Raw genomic sequence first — 14,648 nt, 5'->3', positions numbered from 1 at the left:
ATCAGATAATGCATATGCTTGATATGTTTCTATTAAACATAAACATACTATCATAAGTTAATTTTTTTTTCTCTGAAATCCACACTTTGTTCTGGAAGTTGCCATTTATGAAAAGACAGCACTGATGACAGCTTCTTGGCCACCCGGACACTAGCGTCAGGGGTGCTCACTAGCTTTCTTAAAACACAGGGCTGGCTTACCCGTGGTCAATAGTTGATCATTTTGCGAAGGGCATCATAGCACTTCCACTTGTCTGGGATGTAGAACGGTTCAAAAATGTGAGGGAATGGTGTGTCATACCCACACACCCTTGATATAGGAGCTTCCAGGTTCAGGAAACATTCTTCCTGCAGAGAAGAAGCCAGATGGTTGACTTCAAGAACTTTTTATTCACAGAAATGAAACATTTCACTTCCAAATACAATGGCATTAAAATAGTTACGTATATTATAATGCAAAAAAAAACAGGTGAAAAAAGGAGGTAACACACAGTATGTTTAGCCTTATCCAAGTTTTACTGAGGATATGTTTTCATATATGTACGTGCACTTTATGCCTACATACATATCTGTGGCTTAAGAAAAAAGTGATCATACCTAACAGGTCAGTCTACAAATATAAATGTAATGTATGACAAAAGCCTGACAAATGCTCACAGTAAACTCTGCAGCTTGACATGAGTGATGGCATGTGTCTTCTCTTGCTTCTTGCATTTTTCAAATTTTATATACCACGAAGGTGTTACTTTCCTGAGTGTGCGTGTGTGCTAAGTTGCTTCAGTCACGTCCAACTCTTTGCAACCCAATGGGCTGTAGTGCACATCAATAAAAAGTAAATTAATTAACTGAAAAAAATGTCAGATCTCAACCACAGGAAACCTATAGAAAGTTATCTTCAAGGAAAAAAAAAGGCTATTAAAGTGACAAATTCAAACTTAAAAATAAAATTTTTAGTGTTAAAAAAAATCTAAAGAGAGATACATGATTAGACTATTCTTAGGAAAATGAAATTACCATTCACAGCTATTACCTGAAATCAAACCTTTGGTTGTTTTTTTTTTTTCCCCATTTATTTTTATTCGTTGCAGGCTAATTACTTTACAATACTGCAGTGGTTTTTGCCATACATTGACATGAGTCAGCCATACTATCAAGGGTGAAACCTTTGGTTTTTATGTATCCACTTTCTACATTGCTTTGTGTCACAAACGCTTTGAAAAGGTCCACATTTTCTTACATATTTCACTAACTGTATTTTGACATTTTCATTTGAGCAGAAAGTTTTAAATGAAGTAGTGCTGATGCGCTGTCCCTATCTTCTGTATATATTTCTTCCCGTGACAAGGGCATCCAGGCAGAAACAGTCAGCTCCCTTACACCGTCCCTGCCCCCCAAAACCACTGCGACTTAAAGCATCAAACACCATCATATGACATTCCTTATATGTAGAATCTAAAAAGAAGTAATACAAATGAACTTACAAAACAGAAAGAGACTCACAGACAGAAAATGAACTCACGGTTGCTGGGGAGAAAGGATACTTAAGGACTTTGGGACGGTTATGTACACACTGGTATGTTTAAAATGGAGAAGGAACCAAGCCCTACTGTATAGCACATGGAACTCTGCTCAATGTATGTGCCAGCCTAGATGGGAGGGGGTTTTGGGGGAGAATGGATACATGTATATGTATGGCTGAGTCCCTTCACTGTTCAGCTGAAACTGTCCCAACTTGTTAATCGGCTATACCCCAATACAAAGTGTTTTTGGTGTTAAAAAAATAAAAATAAATTTTTTTTAAAAAGCATCAAACAACAAATAGTGTTGCCTTTTCCAACAGAAAATCCTCATCAATAACTTGAGAATGTTGCAGACACAGGGTTTGAAGAGTGACCTAAGAAGTTCAATAAGCTCAAAAGAGACGACAGACTGGGTAGACTGCTCCTTGATTGAAATAAGTAATTTTAAAGGGATTTAATTGTCAACTTGGGATTAACTCAGTTTATTACTTTAGTTGACATAAGCTGTTTTTCTGCCTCCCCTGAATACTACCTTCTTCATAAACAAATTACCCATGGGTGCTGCAAATACAGAAAAGCAGAGGCAAAGCACTTCACTTAAATACCCTTGATTCTACACCTGTTATAAAATATTCTTCTTTCAAACTAGTTCCCTGGAAAGCCGGTTTATGAGAAAGTGATGTTCCAGTGTTTGTGAAAACCACTCCTTTTAGCAGAAAGACCAACATCACCAAACTAATTTTTTTTTTTTTTTTTCAAATAAGAATGCTTCTAATTCTGCAGGAATGTGAGAATCACTCCATAGGAATAAATCTACATGTTTTCAGGGGCATAGAAAAAGGTCTGTGAGGTCAGTCTTGAACTGTCAACAGTGGTCACCCTCTGAGTTTAGGAGTGACAAGGAGGGGACAACAGACTCCGTGTGTACATTATACGTATTGTTGAAGCTTTTATGACACAGTATTCCTTTTGTGGGCTTTCCAGGGACCACAGTGGTAAAGAATCCACATGCCAAGCAGGAGACACAGGTTTGATCCCTGGGTCAGGAAGATCCCCTGGAGAAGGGAATGGAAATCCACTCCAGTATTCTTGACTGAGAAATCCCATGGACAGAGGTGCCTGGTGGGCTATAGTCCATAGGGTTGCAAAGAGTTGGACACAATTTAGCAACTGAGTGATTACTTTTGTAATTAACTGGCACTGATATAAAAGAGTAAGAAGAAGAATCATTTTATGAGACTAAAAGTTCCCATTTTATGTTACACAAATTTGTGATTTTACACATAGCATTTTCTTAATTTGGAAGCAATTACTGTTAGGTATGCAGAATTAAGTGATTATAAAGTACTATATATAAATATATAAGATATAAAAATCACAGAAGATAAGTCAAGAATATATGATTCCATTTTATAAAGGTGTGTGTGTGTGTGCTAACTCACTTCAGTCATGTCCAACTCTTTGTGACCCTATGGACTGTAGCCCACCAGGCTCCTCTGTCCATGGGAGTCTCCAGGCAAGAGCACTGGAGTGGGTTGCCATGTCCTCCTCCAGGGGATCTTCCCTAATCCAGGGATCAAATCCAAGTCTCTTATATCTCCTGTATTGGCAAGAGGATTCTTTACCACTAGTGCCACCTTTATAAAGATATATCTTAACTGATGAAAACAGTATGAAATTTTAATGCTTTGCTAACTAAAGTACATTAAAGAGGCAAATCTCTTCTATAGACTTGTGTTAAAACTTCCTTTTAAAACGATTGGAAATAACATGTTTGGGTCAAGCTGCTATACAGTTACTTCCCACTGAACTGGCTCACATACAAATGATTTATATGTGACTGTATGTTTTTCTGGTCAATGATCAAAATGAGCATCCTTTTTCAAGCTCAGTTTATTTTCCATATTGAAGCTGTACACACATACACAGAAAAAGAATATTGGAAACTCACTAGCAGATTTGTAGATCAATGGGCCAGATTAATCCTGCACAAAGTATATCTCTCTTCATTAAATACATTATGATACCATTACTATAGCAACCATAAGCTCTGAATTCTCAAGATACTCTAAATTCATCATATTCTTCTTTTCCATAAGTACACTCATACTTTTCAAACTGTAATGATTTTTTGATTCCAAAATAGTAATCCGCATAATATTAGGAATAAATAATTACCTAACTCACGGGGCTGTCGAGAGGATTACAGGTAGTTTCCAACACTGGGGCTAAGATGAGCAGTACCAGTCTCTGGTCTCTCTTCCTGGAGAGCCTGTATGTGGACTGGCTCGATTGACGTAGAACAATGACAGATGGGATGGTGAGGTTCCAAAGCAGATCACGGTGGAACAGGTAACCAGGGGCAACAGAAGAGAACCCAGGCAGGTGCCAAGAGAAACTTTCCTCCAGCTATTCATGATCCAAAGTTTCACCTTGGATCCAGTGAAAAGAACTGAAAGTAAATCCTAATGCTAGCAGGTAGCTAACACTTACATATACTGTGCTTGTGGAATGTGCTTTCACATAAATACTCAGATGCTTTCAGAAAAACAGATATTCCTTCCAAAAGACACTTGCATGAAACTGCAGTACGTGGTATTTGAAAATGTCTTTCTGTAAGTATGAAAATTTTCTTTCCAAAATATGTTAACCATAACAATAGTAACAAGTACTTCTGATGTAAACGAGTTCTATTTTATCTCATTTAAACATTTCAACAAACCTATGAGGTAGGTATGATATCCCATTTCACAGATGAGGAAACTAGCTGAAGGAACCTGCCCAAGGTGGAAGAGCTGCATACAGACCCAAGACAAGATTCCGACCTGACTACCTTCATTCTGCAAAATTTGAGGCACAACTACTGCGAACAGCAACAACAGGAAAATAAAGCAAGAAATAAAACAGGAGGCAGGCTGGGATTCAAGTTTCACAACAGAGCCTCAAGAGGGTTAAATTCAGTCTGAGAAACTTTTCTCATACATAAGAGGAAGTTAGAGGTTAAGACATGTGAAAAAGCTAACAGCACACATCAGCGTAAGCGTGAAGGTAATACCCGGAGCAATAAACACATGGTCCTGGGTATCAGGAAACTCCGAGGCTATCCTAAATGATTTTAAAAAGCATAACTCAAATTATTTATATACTAGCCATCTGGGTTGCTATGCCTGTTATAACCAGAAAAGGAAGCAAACAATGTGAAATAACAGTTCCAAATCATAAAAGTCGTAGATGCAGGCAAGGGAATTTCTTTATCTGCCTATCTTCTGAACCAAAACGAAATAAAAATTTAAGTGTTTTGCAGAAATGGCAGAGGACAGAGATCCTGTAAATTTTTAAGGCAAATAAAAATGAATAAAATAGGATTCATGGTTGTCTTAAATTATTGATAGGTTTTAAAAATTAAATTACTTAATAGTAACTATATTAACACTGTATTGCATCTTTGCAAGTTGCTAAGAGAGTAGATCTTAATTAATAGTCCTCATCACACACAAAATAGAGTACTGCATTTATTCATATATTTTTCATAAATACAATACAGTTTATATATTATTATATGTGCATGTAAATACATATATGTTACGGCTTTCATGGGATCGCTCAAAATGTCTCAACACTAACCTCACTTCCCCATGAAAGTTTCATGGACATCCAGCCATAAATTTTCCTGTCACTGTGTCACAGGAGTTACATCACTGAAATCAGTCTCAGGCATTCCGCACTGTAGCTGTGGTCACTCCCAACAAATCTCTTTGTTGTTTTCATGGCAAGGCTGTATAATATAATTGATACAGCATGTAATTTGGAACTCTATCTGAAGGGAATCTTTGTTCTACTAGGATTTAATCTTTCCAAGGCTCTGTTTACTCAACAGCAAAAGTATTAAAAATTCTGTCCCTATTGTTTTTATACTCCACTGTTACCTTGCCTCTTTGCCTTTGCTGCTTGGGCAGCAGCCTATGAGAATTACCTGCTTTTCATGCCTGACACAGCACAGTGTTCAGTAATTGTAGGGTTTTTTTTTCCCTTCTAGTTTTACTGAGCTATGATAGACACACCGCACTGTATATGTTTAAGGTGTACTGCATGGTGATTTGACTTACATACATCATGAAATGATTATCCCAGTAAGTTTAGTGAATATCCATCATTTCATCTAGACACAAACTTGACAAAATAGGAAAAAAAAAAATCTTTTCCTTGTGAGAGAACTCTTAGGATTAATTCTTAACAGCTTTCATGTATAGCAAACAACAATGTTATTTATAGTTATATTTATCATGTTGGTCATGGCATCCCTAGTACGTAATTATTTTAAAACTGGAAGCTTGTGTCTTTTGACCATCTTCATTCAATTCCCCCTCCCCCATCTCCTGCCCCTGGTAACCACAAATCTGATCTCTTTTTCTGTGAGTTTGTTTTTGAAGTACAATTGACCTAATAATTGCTAGGTTTTGTTCTCCTCTTAAAAATTTTCGAGTGATAATAAACACAAGGTATCAGAAACAGCCCAAATCATCATTGAAGATAAAGATTTGGGTACACAGAACCGTCAAATAGACTGAGATGTAATAGCCATCATAGCTCAGTGACTGACAGCTACCATTTATTGGACACTTACTAAGCCTTAAAAAATGTAAGAAAATACCAAAACAAGTTCCAGTGCTCATGAGGAAGGAGGGTGGGGACCACTGAGGTTATTGAAGGAGCCAGGCTGCACCCAATGAAAGACAGGATCTGGTGCTGCCCCCTGGTGGGGAGCAGGGAGCCTACACCCTGTCAGTTTCTGGGCCTAGAAGCACAGATTAAGTGTGGCCAGATGACTGATTAAGTCAGAAACTCAGGAAATGGTTGAAAAATGCCCCCCGCACCGGGCAAAAGAACATAATTTCCAAGCATGATTACTGTAGAAAAGTAGCCTGTCAGTTAGGTACTGGAGGGTTCCACGTGAAAAAGTGCCCAACAGGTAAGTGAATGTAATCAAGGCACACACACTCAAAAATACAGTCAAGGATAAAGATCATATAATATCATTTGATTTATTTTTAAAGCAATCCTTTGGCTTTTTGTTTTTTTTTTTTAATTCAAGGCAATTTCAGACTCATATTGCTTTCTAAGAGCAACTTTGCAATAGTTTTTATTCAGTTCTTCTAATGACAGAAAGCTGGATATGGCCCACTGTGTAAGACTACAGAGTATCATGAGCTGGAATGTTGTGAAGTTTAAAGTCTGATAAGAAAAATTTAGGTCTTGCATACATGTTTCTAATTTCTTACAGTTGATTACAGGATGAAGAGTTCCTTTCACTTTCCTGAAAAACTATTCAATTAATTTTCCTAAACATTTAATGGGAAGGTAGACATGCAGGTCACTGCAAAGAGAAACATATCAAAGTCGAAGTACATTGCCTATAGGATTATCTTATAAATCTGGATATTATGTTCTTTCTTGGAACAATGAGAAGCATTATCCCACAATTTAATTTCAAGTAACCATTGAGAAAATTGATTTTTAAATGACTTTAAGGTCCAGGTTACATCACATAAACATTATGTCATCATAACACATTTAAACTAAGAGAACATTTTGTTTCTAAGAGTGGGATGGGGTGAGGGTAAAATAAGCTATACATGTGATAAGTACTAAACAAGACATATAGATCATAGAGTTATCATTTCTTCTCTAGGAGAAAACATTAAGAAATAGCTTTAAGTGTTTTGTGAAGTTCTAAACCTAAATTCCAATACCATTTAGTCCTTGTTAGTTATTATTAGCAATAATGTTTATGTGATGTAACCTGGATCTTAAAGTCATTTAAAAATCAATTTTCTCAATGGTTACTTGAAATTAAATTAAGGATACTTTCTTCTAAATGCAATACATTGTCTAGGGATCATAATGAGCAGCACAAGAGTTAAACTAAAAAAATATGAGAAAAACTAAATTAACATATCAAAATGAGGCATATTTGATAGCTTGGAAGTCCATGAATTTAGAGACTTACATGTTGGTTTTAGGTTGATTAGTTCTAGTTATTTATGTAAAATGAGACATCATCTGGCTTCCAAATACTATCAGAGAATATTTGTTATTAATAAATGTAAATTTAATCTACCATGAAAATGTGCCCATAGCCGAAACAGTTTCAGCAGCAAAGAAAAAAATGATGCTGGTGTCTTGAATGACAAATGTCACAGAAACCTGTGAAGGTACTATGCCAGCAACTGCAAATTAATTTCACTACTGGATTAAATAAATACAACTTTACTAATGCAAAATGAAGTAGATTTCATTTAAGTTAATGGTTTAAACAGAAAGTATCACATTTTTAAAATGGAGCTTAAAATATACATTTTACATCTATACCAATTTTCTGTACAGACCTATGAAATAGACCTTTGAAATTTATTCTTCACAGACAGCACAGTCCCTAATCTACCTCCAAACTAACAGGATGCTTCCCATTAATACAGCTTTTTATTTTACATTTCTAATACTATGCACATGAGATGCATTCAACAAACACTGGTTGATATGATGTCTCTCACCTTTAAAACACAGTTGAACCAATATAACTAAATAAAACAGTATATGAATAATATAATTCATCCAGATTTCTATAGCAGCTAAAACATTACACTCAATCTCAATTATTTCAGCAAAGCTTTCATTTAAAATCACAACCTTGACTATATTAAAAGCTAAGATCTAAGATCTCTATTACTTAACTTTATTAGAACACCTTCAATGTCTGCTGACTTTAATAATAACAAAGAATGGAACTGAATTCTAAATAGGATATTCACTGAAATTCAAACTCCATTTTTCCAATGGAAGCTTCTTTTTTGAAGTTAGACAGAAATATTATTTCTGATTTAAACTGGATACAGTCTAGCTACCTAACACAAGGTTGGAGAATGATATTAAGATATATATAGAAATGATTCATGGTTCAAATTCAATAGCTGTATTAGAATATAAAAATGTTAATATAAAATTATCTATGAATCTCACTGCATTAACTCTATATTATTGTAGAAACTGAGGTAGAGCAAATTTTAAAATCAAAATTTAACATTAAAATCAATAATTTGTTATATAATAGAAACTGCCTTTTTTCCCTCCAAATGATACTTTTGTAAATTTCACTATTTTAAAATAGGAAAGAAGTGAAAGCAAGTGAAAACTTTCTATAATTTATAATCTTATCTGAATTCACTTTTTAAAAAAGTACACAGTGCTCATTTTGGCCCAGGGGCTATACCAAATATTTCACAAATATTAACTCATTTTAATTTTTCATAAACACTAAATTAGCAATCACAAAGGTAAAACTTAGCATCCCATCCAAACCACTTTGGTTTGGTTCTGTTTTCAAACTTTCCCCCAGATATACTCTTGTGCTATGACCTGAAGCAGCTTCACCATTTATAATTTCTTCATTAAATCTCCCTGCAACACAGTCTATTGATTTGCTGCAATCCATCTTCAATGATGTTCTGAGGTTTAAAAAGTTAGAAGTCTAAATTCTTTTGAGATATACTATGGGCAAATTTGGACATTTACTATGTACTGTGGCTATAACGCTTTTGTTAAAACACTTTACATTCAATAGAGAGAGGGGAAAAAAAAGGCAATGCTCTCAAGTTTCCATAGACGCTAAAGCTTCTCAAATTTTATAGTTCAAAATTCTTCCTATAGAAGAAAGCATTCACACAGCAGCAAAGTTTGAAAGTGGAATTTCCCTAGAATGTGAATGCAGAATGATAAACATAAGCGACTAGCAGCACTGGGTCGTCTCATGAACAAATCGCCCTCTGTAAGGTAGGACTTTTGCTTTGCTTGGCACTAGGAAATTTAAATTACTCTTGTAAAGCAACTTTTGATGATCCTACAAAGCATTCAACTTTTCTGCTTGTTTTGCAACAAAATTCTTTGTATAGCATTCTCACTCCACCAAATGGTGCTCGGCAGGCAGAAATCAATTCTGGCTAAAGTGACTTGATGATTCTTTTGTTTCATGACGTAGAAAATATATTCTTTGCAAATCTGGGGGATCGAACCTGCACTCAGAAAATTTCCAGTAGGATCTGTCACTGTCCCAATTTTGCAACCTGTTTTTTAAGTTTCAACACTAATTATAAAACGAAACTACTAAAATAGAGTGATTTCTCCCTCTTTGGCACCTTCTTTCTAAAAAGTTTAAGAAGCTGGATTTAAAATTAAAAGGAGGGGTTCTAAAATATTTGCTATCTTACAAATGGTACTCTTTTGTTATAATATAATGCGTTCTTCTTTACTGCTTTTTCTTATTCTTCATGTTAAATTTCTAGTTTATGTTTTAGTTTATGTTTAAAAGAATGCTAAAACAACTTGCTAAATGTAAAGAAAAAGTTAAGGAAAAGGGGAAAATCAACTTTATCTACACAATGCCAAAAGAGATGTGTCAATGTTTCCAATGAAATTAAACCTACTTTTTTTTTAAAGTTAATCTTAGGTGTCACAGCAACACAGCCTTTAAGGTTGGTTTTGCTGAATGAATAAATCAGAGCAAGTTATTTTTCAGCAGTTTAATTCTGTTCACCAGATCACTGTGATTTTAATAAGAAAAGCACAGAAATAAATGTTTTAGGCTACCATCAATTATTAGGGAGATTTCTTCCCAAACTTGTTAATTGGATCCCAGTTGCAGTAGCATTCTCAAGCTTTAGTAATTGAATAAATTAACCAAGCAAACAAGTTTTGGGAGTCTCTGACCTGAGTAAAGAAAAAGGCTTGTAAGAGCGCTCATTATTGATATGCAGATAACTTTTGCTAACTGATGAGTTTAATCTATTCATAAAATAAATCTAGCCATTGTAATTATTGCCTGCAGCCAATAAAAATATACAGAATCCAAAATATATTTTCCTATTTACTGTGTTTACATATGTATGTTTCTACCTTTAAAGTTAGTTAATATTTCTTACAAAGAAGTTTTCCTGGTTGAAAGTCTATGCATTTGCATACAGTTAAAATTTCAAGAATCCAGAGAGATTTGAGAATTAAGGGGATAATACACATGTCCTCCTTTTCTACTTCAAATTTTGTATAAACGGTATGCTGAGTCTCACAAAATCTGTATTGCATGCTCAGAGTGGACAAATTTCTAATGAGCCTGATTAAACCATAGATACAACAGCGAAGGTGTGGTTAGTAGCAGAGACCTGGTTCTGGTTACTTTTAGAGTTAAGCGCAAAAATTTAATATTAGAACTGCCCAGAGACACTGTTCACTAATGCATTTTTGATGAACTACATTTATACATTTCCTATAAACAGGCAATGTTCACATATTTTATCTGAAATATAACCAGAGCATTTACTTGCCATTCTTTATCTCCTTATTTGAATCTGAGCTATATAAAACTTCAGTCAGGTCCCTCAATTAGGCACCACGCTAAAACACACAGCACTGATCCCCCAAAGAGATCACAGGAGATTCCCTATTTGTCACACAGCACAGATAACAATGCAGGCAAGCACACACAAACACAAAGAAATAATTTTGGCTTTAGTCAACACATGATGAATATCCTAAGAAACAACACGGAGGCTACAGGAAAAAAACATTGTCGATATGTCCTCTCGTTCAGGAAAAGGAGTATGTAACGTGTAGACAGAGCACAGAAAAAGCCAGAGACTCCCGAAATAGAAACCAAGAGATATTCTTCTTTAATAATAAACAAGTGTAATTATGTATATCGTCTCACTTAATCAACAGTCTAGGTGGCAGTTGCAAGTGAGGCGCTAAGCTGGCGAAGGTTAAGTGAGGTAAAGGAGGTCACGTAAGTGCATGCAAGCTCTGGTGGTATTTGAACCAGCTGGCATGGTTACCCTTGGGTGCAGCTGCAAAAGACTTTAAAAGTGGGCGAAAGAGTCTTGCTTGGATACAAGGAAAATGTGTAGCCAGTGCTACCATTATACCTGGGAAACAGAAACTGGTGGAATTGTCGGCTTGTTTATGTCAAATCTGATCAAGATTTTTTTTTTTCAATTTTAATAAAAAGCTTAGCAGTTTAGGGCCTTTGTGTGTGGGTGGGTGCGGGGGGTGATGTGAAATAGATGGATCTCTTCGAGTTACAGGAAGACAAGCTCAGATGTATATGTTTTGAATGTTTTAGAGACTCACTGGGGGAGACATCGAGGGGCAGTGGGGACTAGACTGGAACTTGTTTCTAGTTAATTGCCAGCAGCTTGCTTGAGTTTAGGGCATAAGCTGCCACTTTGGGGTTCTGAAGCTGATCCTACATTCTTAGGAAAAACTGAATGTTCAGTCCACGGTAGGCTATACGTCTAAAGTTTCTTCTTCGAAAAGTTCCAAAAAATACACGTATCATTAAAGTGCTTCACCAGGAAATTAAATTTGCTTGCTTTCATTTATTTCCTTATCGCTGACAGCGTCTAGATGAACTTAAGGCAACTAAGTCATTGGATAAAGAATGCGACGGCTTCTTGATAGATTGAGAAAGTTGTTTCAGTAAACATAGGCTACAAATTGTATCCTAGACTTAAGCTGGAATATGAAACGTAATCCTCTCCTCACAGTAAATACTTTATGGCTCTTCTCCATGATTAAGTCACTTTGTAGAACTCTAAAACTACAGAAGAAAATTTCTAGAGCATTTAAAGAAATGTCTGTTGAGAAGAAAAGTAAATTCTTTTCCTGCAGTGAAAACAACAGACCAGACATTGCAATGAAGTTCATCTTCAAGTTAAAAATGTAAATGTAAGTGTGGTAAGGGGTCTGCCGGCTTCAATTAGTGGTAATTGGCACAGTCTACACAGCTGGCCCTGGGATGTTGATTAAATAGCCAAGAGCTCTCACTCTAGGTGTAAAGCTTGTCACACACACATACGTGTCCTCAAGTGGAACTGGCCGTGTGCAGAGGGGTCCATCTCCTGTGTGGAAGCGGAGAGGTCCCCGTGGTCTGAGACAAGCAATTTGGGCATCCCTGGGAAAGTATCACTTTGACAGCTGGATTAAAAAATGATTTATGTAGAGAATAAAGCTGGGTTATGCTACATTAGAATGTCATCGTTTTCAATGAGCGTGCTTCTATGTGACCTTGCAAATCACCAACCCACAAGGATTTTCCTTAGGTTTCCTCAAATGCTAATGATGTAGCAAATCTAATTAAGTTCGTATGATTCACTTCAGCAGTAGGTATTTCAGGGACTCCAGAACTGCCAAAAGGAAATCTGAAGCGTCTATTCTTGCTCCAAAACAATCATGCCGCGCGCCAAACTGATAACCATTAAACACAGCTGCAGAGCAAATGTGGTGGGGTTTTGGTCCTGTAAATACAGTGTTCACACATCAATCTGCCCTGCGAGCAATTTCGGAGGCAGACCCAACGATTGCTGGTTTCTATTACAGTTATATGAAGATTATATGTGAGTATTAAGTCACTTGTTTCGCCCAGCACAGCTTGGGCAGATTGCGACATGCCGTGAGTTTCTTCTACCTGAGAACACTCACAGAAACGCCAGAAACCCCAAATAGTGATAAAAGCATCTGATCAGCATCTTGCTGAAATGGCTTTCCAGTTCTGCAGCTCAGGTGAAAAAGAGGAAAGGTCGCTTTGGGTGTTTGAGAGCCTATTTAGGGAATAAAGAACATGCCATAGATTGAAGTTCATGCCTCAAGAAAATCCCATATCCTGTGTTTATTATAAATGCTTTTTTTTAAAAAAAAAAAAAGGTCTTTAAAATAACACTTGCTTCTTAAAAATTAACATGGGTAAAACACAAGAAGCAAAACAATGAAGTCTTCCTTCATCACAAGCGGGTTACAGTTTGATATGTCCTTCTAGGTCTCATTTTTGCATTCACACAACTAATAAGCGCTTTTCTTTTTATCACAGTAAGTGTACAGCACAAGCCTATGGACACATCTGAGCTACAGAAATTCAACTCTTTTTATTTCAGTAACGCAATTTCCATGAAAGGAAATTCTTTTCAAAGGGGCTCTCTCCAAACTGGGTGGGATACCGGAAGTGTTAAGGCCATGACCACACTCCCTCCAGAGGCTGTCAGATTGCTATGGCAACCACTCTGATCCTATCAATAAGCAACAGCCCTGAACACTAATATTCTGAAAAACAAACACACACAAAAAAAACAGTTTCCTTTTCTGTGGAGATAACAACACGAACTAGTTTCAAATGACCACTCTTGATGCTTAAACGGTATTTTTGCTGACTGAATTATTTCCCCAGAATGCAGCTTTGTAAATAAATGCAAAAATAGTGAAGTCAGCCATTACACTCCAGTTCCGTTTTAAAACACGGTCAAATCTGTGGCGTAAGTAATCTCAGCAAGTTACAGCTGGAGTGGGTTATGTGTGGAGGTCTAGGCAGGAGAAGAAAATCAGATTTCCAGAGAGCAAATGCTGTGTCAAAAGCAACACTGGAAGCAAGGAAACAACACAGGCTTCCAAGCAGCTCTTGGAAGTTTCGGAAAAGAAGCACACATTTCAACAGTTCTGTTTCTTATCTGTGGTTGTCTCCAGACACACAATGATTATGGTATAAGGTAATTACCTAAATTGATCACATTTATGAAGTTACATACAACCCACTCCTATGTAAGGAGATAATTATTTGTCTTCACGGGCTCCAGCATCATAGCTAAATCTTTAAGATGTGAATCCTTTTATGTTGGTAAAACCACCACTGCAAAGCACCCTGTATGCTGGCTTTTACAGCCCACAGTCCTAGAGGTACAAAGCGTGACACAGGGTAGGCATCTGTAAACATCGGCTAACCCAACCCTTCCGGTTTTTACTTCCATTCTGTCTCACTCTGGGGTGTCAAGGAGCCTAGTCACGGAAGAGGCAGAAAAATCAACAAGACAGTAGGTGGGGTGTGGAGATTTTCACTCCTCAGAGATTCAAATGGAAGCTTCTTACTCACCCACCAGATGCCATACTGCTGCCACTGAAATTGGGTCCCTCCCTAGGTTCGAAGCTTTTCCTGGCTCCCCAGAGCTTATTCTTCTTTATCCTCATTTCCCTTCCAGCCCAAGGGCAGACATACACAGGCCCACCTCCATTCCAAAACTTTTTTTTTTTTCCTTTTGAGGCC

The 14,648-nt window shown here is 36.6% G+C and overlaps 1 protein-coding gene across 1 annotated transcript in view; it reads right to left on the bottom strand.

Moving 5' to 3' along the window:
- Window positions 1-200: 200 nt before the first annotated feature.
- The window catches only part of BCKDHB (branched chain keto acid dehydrogenase E1 subunit beta), a 256,037-nt gene continuing 241,589 nt past the window's right edge, over window positions 201-14,648 (bottom strand). Inside the window, exon 10 of the mRNA XM_043889865.1 lies at window positions 201-347. Within this exon, the coding sequence (XP_043745800.1) occupies window positions 207-347 (141 nt within the window). The 3' untranslated portion in view covers window positions 201-206. The remainder of the gene's footprint in view (window positions 348-14,648) is intronic.

This window comes from Cervus elaphus, chromosome 28 (genome assembly GCF_910594005.1).
Source record: "Cervus elaphus chromosome 28, mCerEla1.1, whole genome shotgun sequence".
In the NCBI taxonomy this organism is placed as follows: domain Eukaryota; kingdom Metazoa; phylum Chordata; class Mammalia; order Artiodactyla; family Cervidae; genus Cervus; species Cervus elaphus.
The sequence above is the reverse complement of the archived record's forward strand: the minus strand, read 5'-3'. Positions and strand labels throughout refer to the sequence as shown.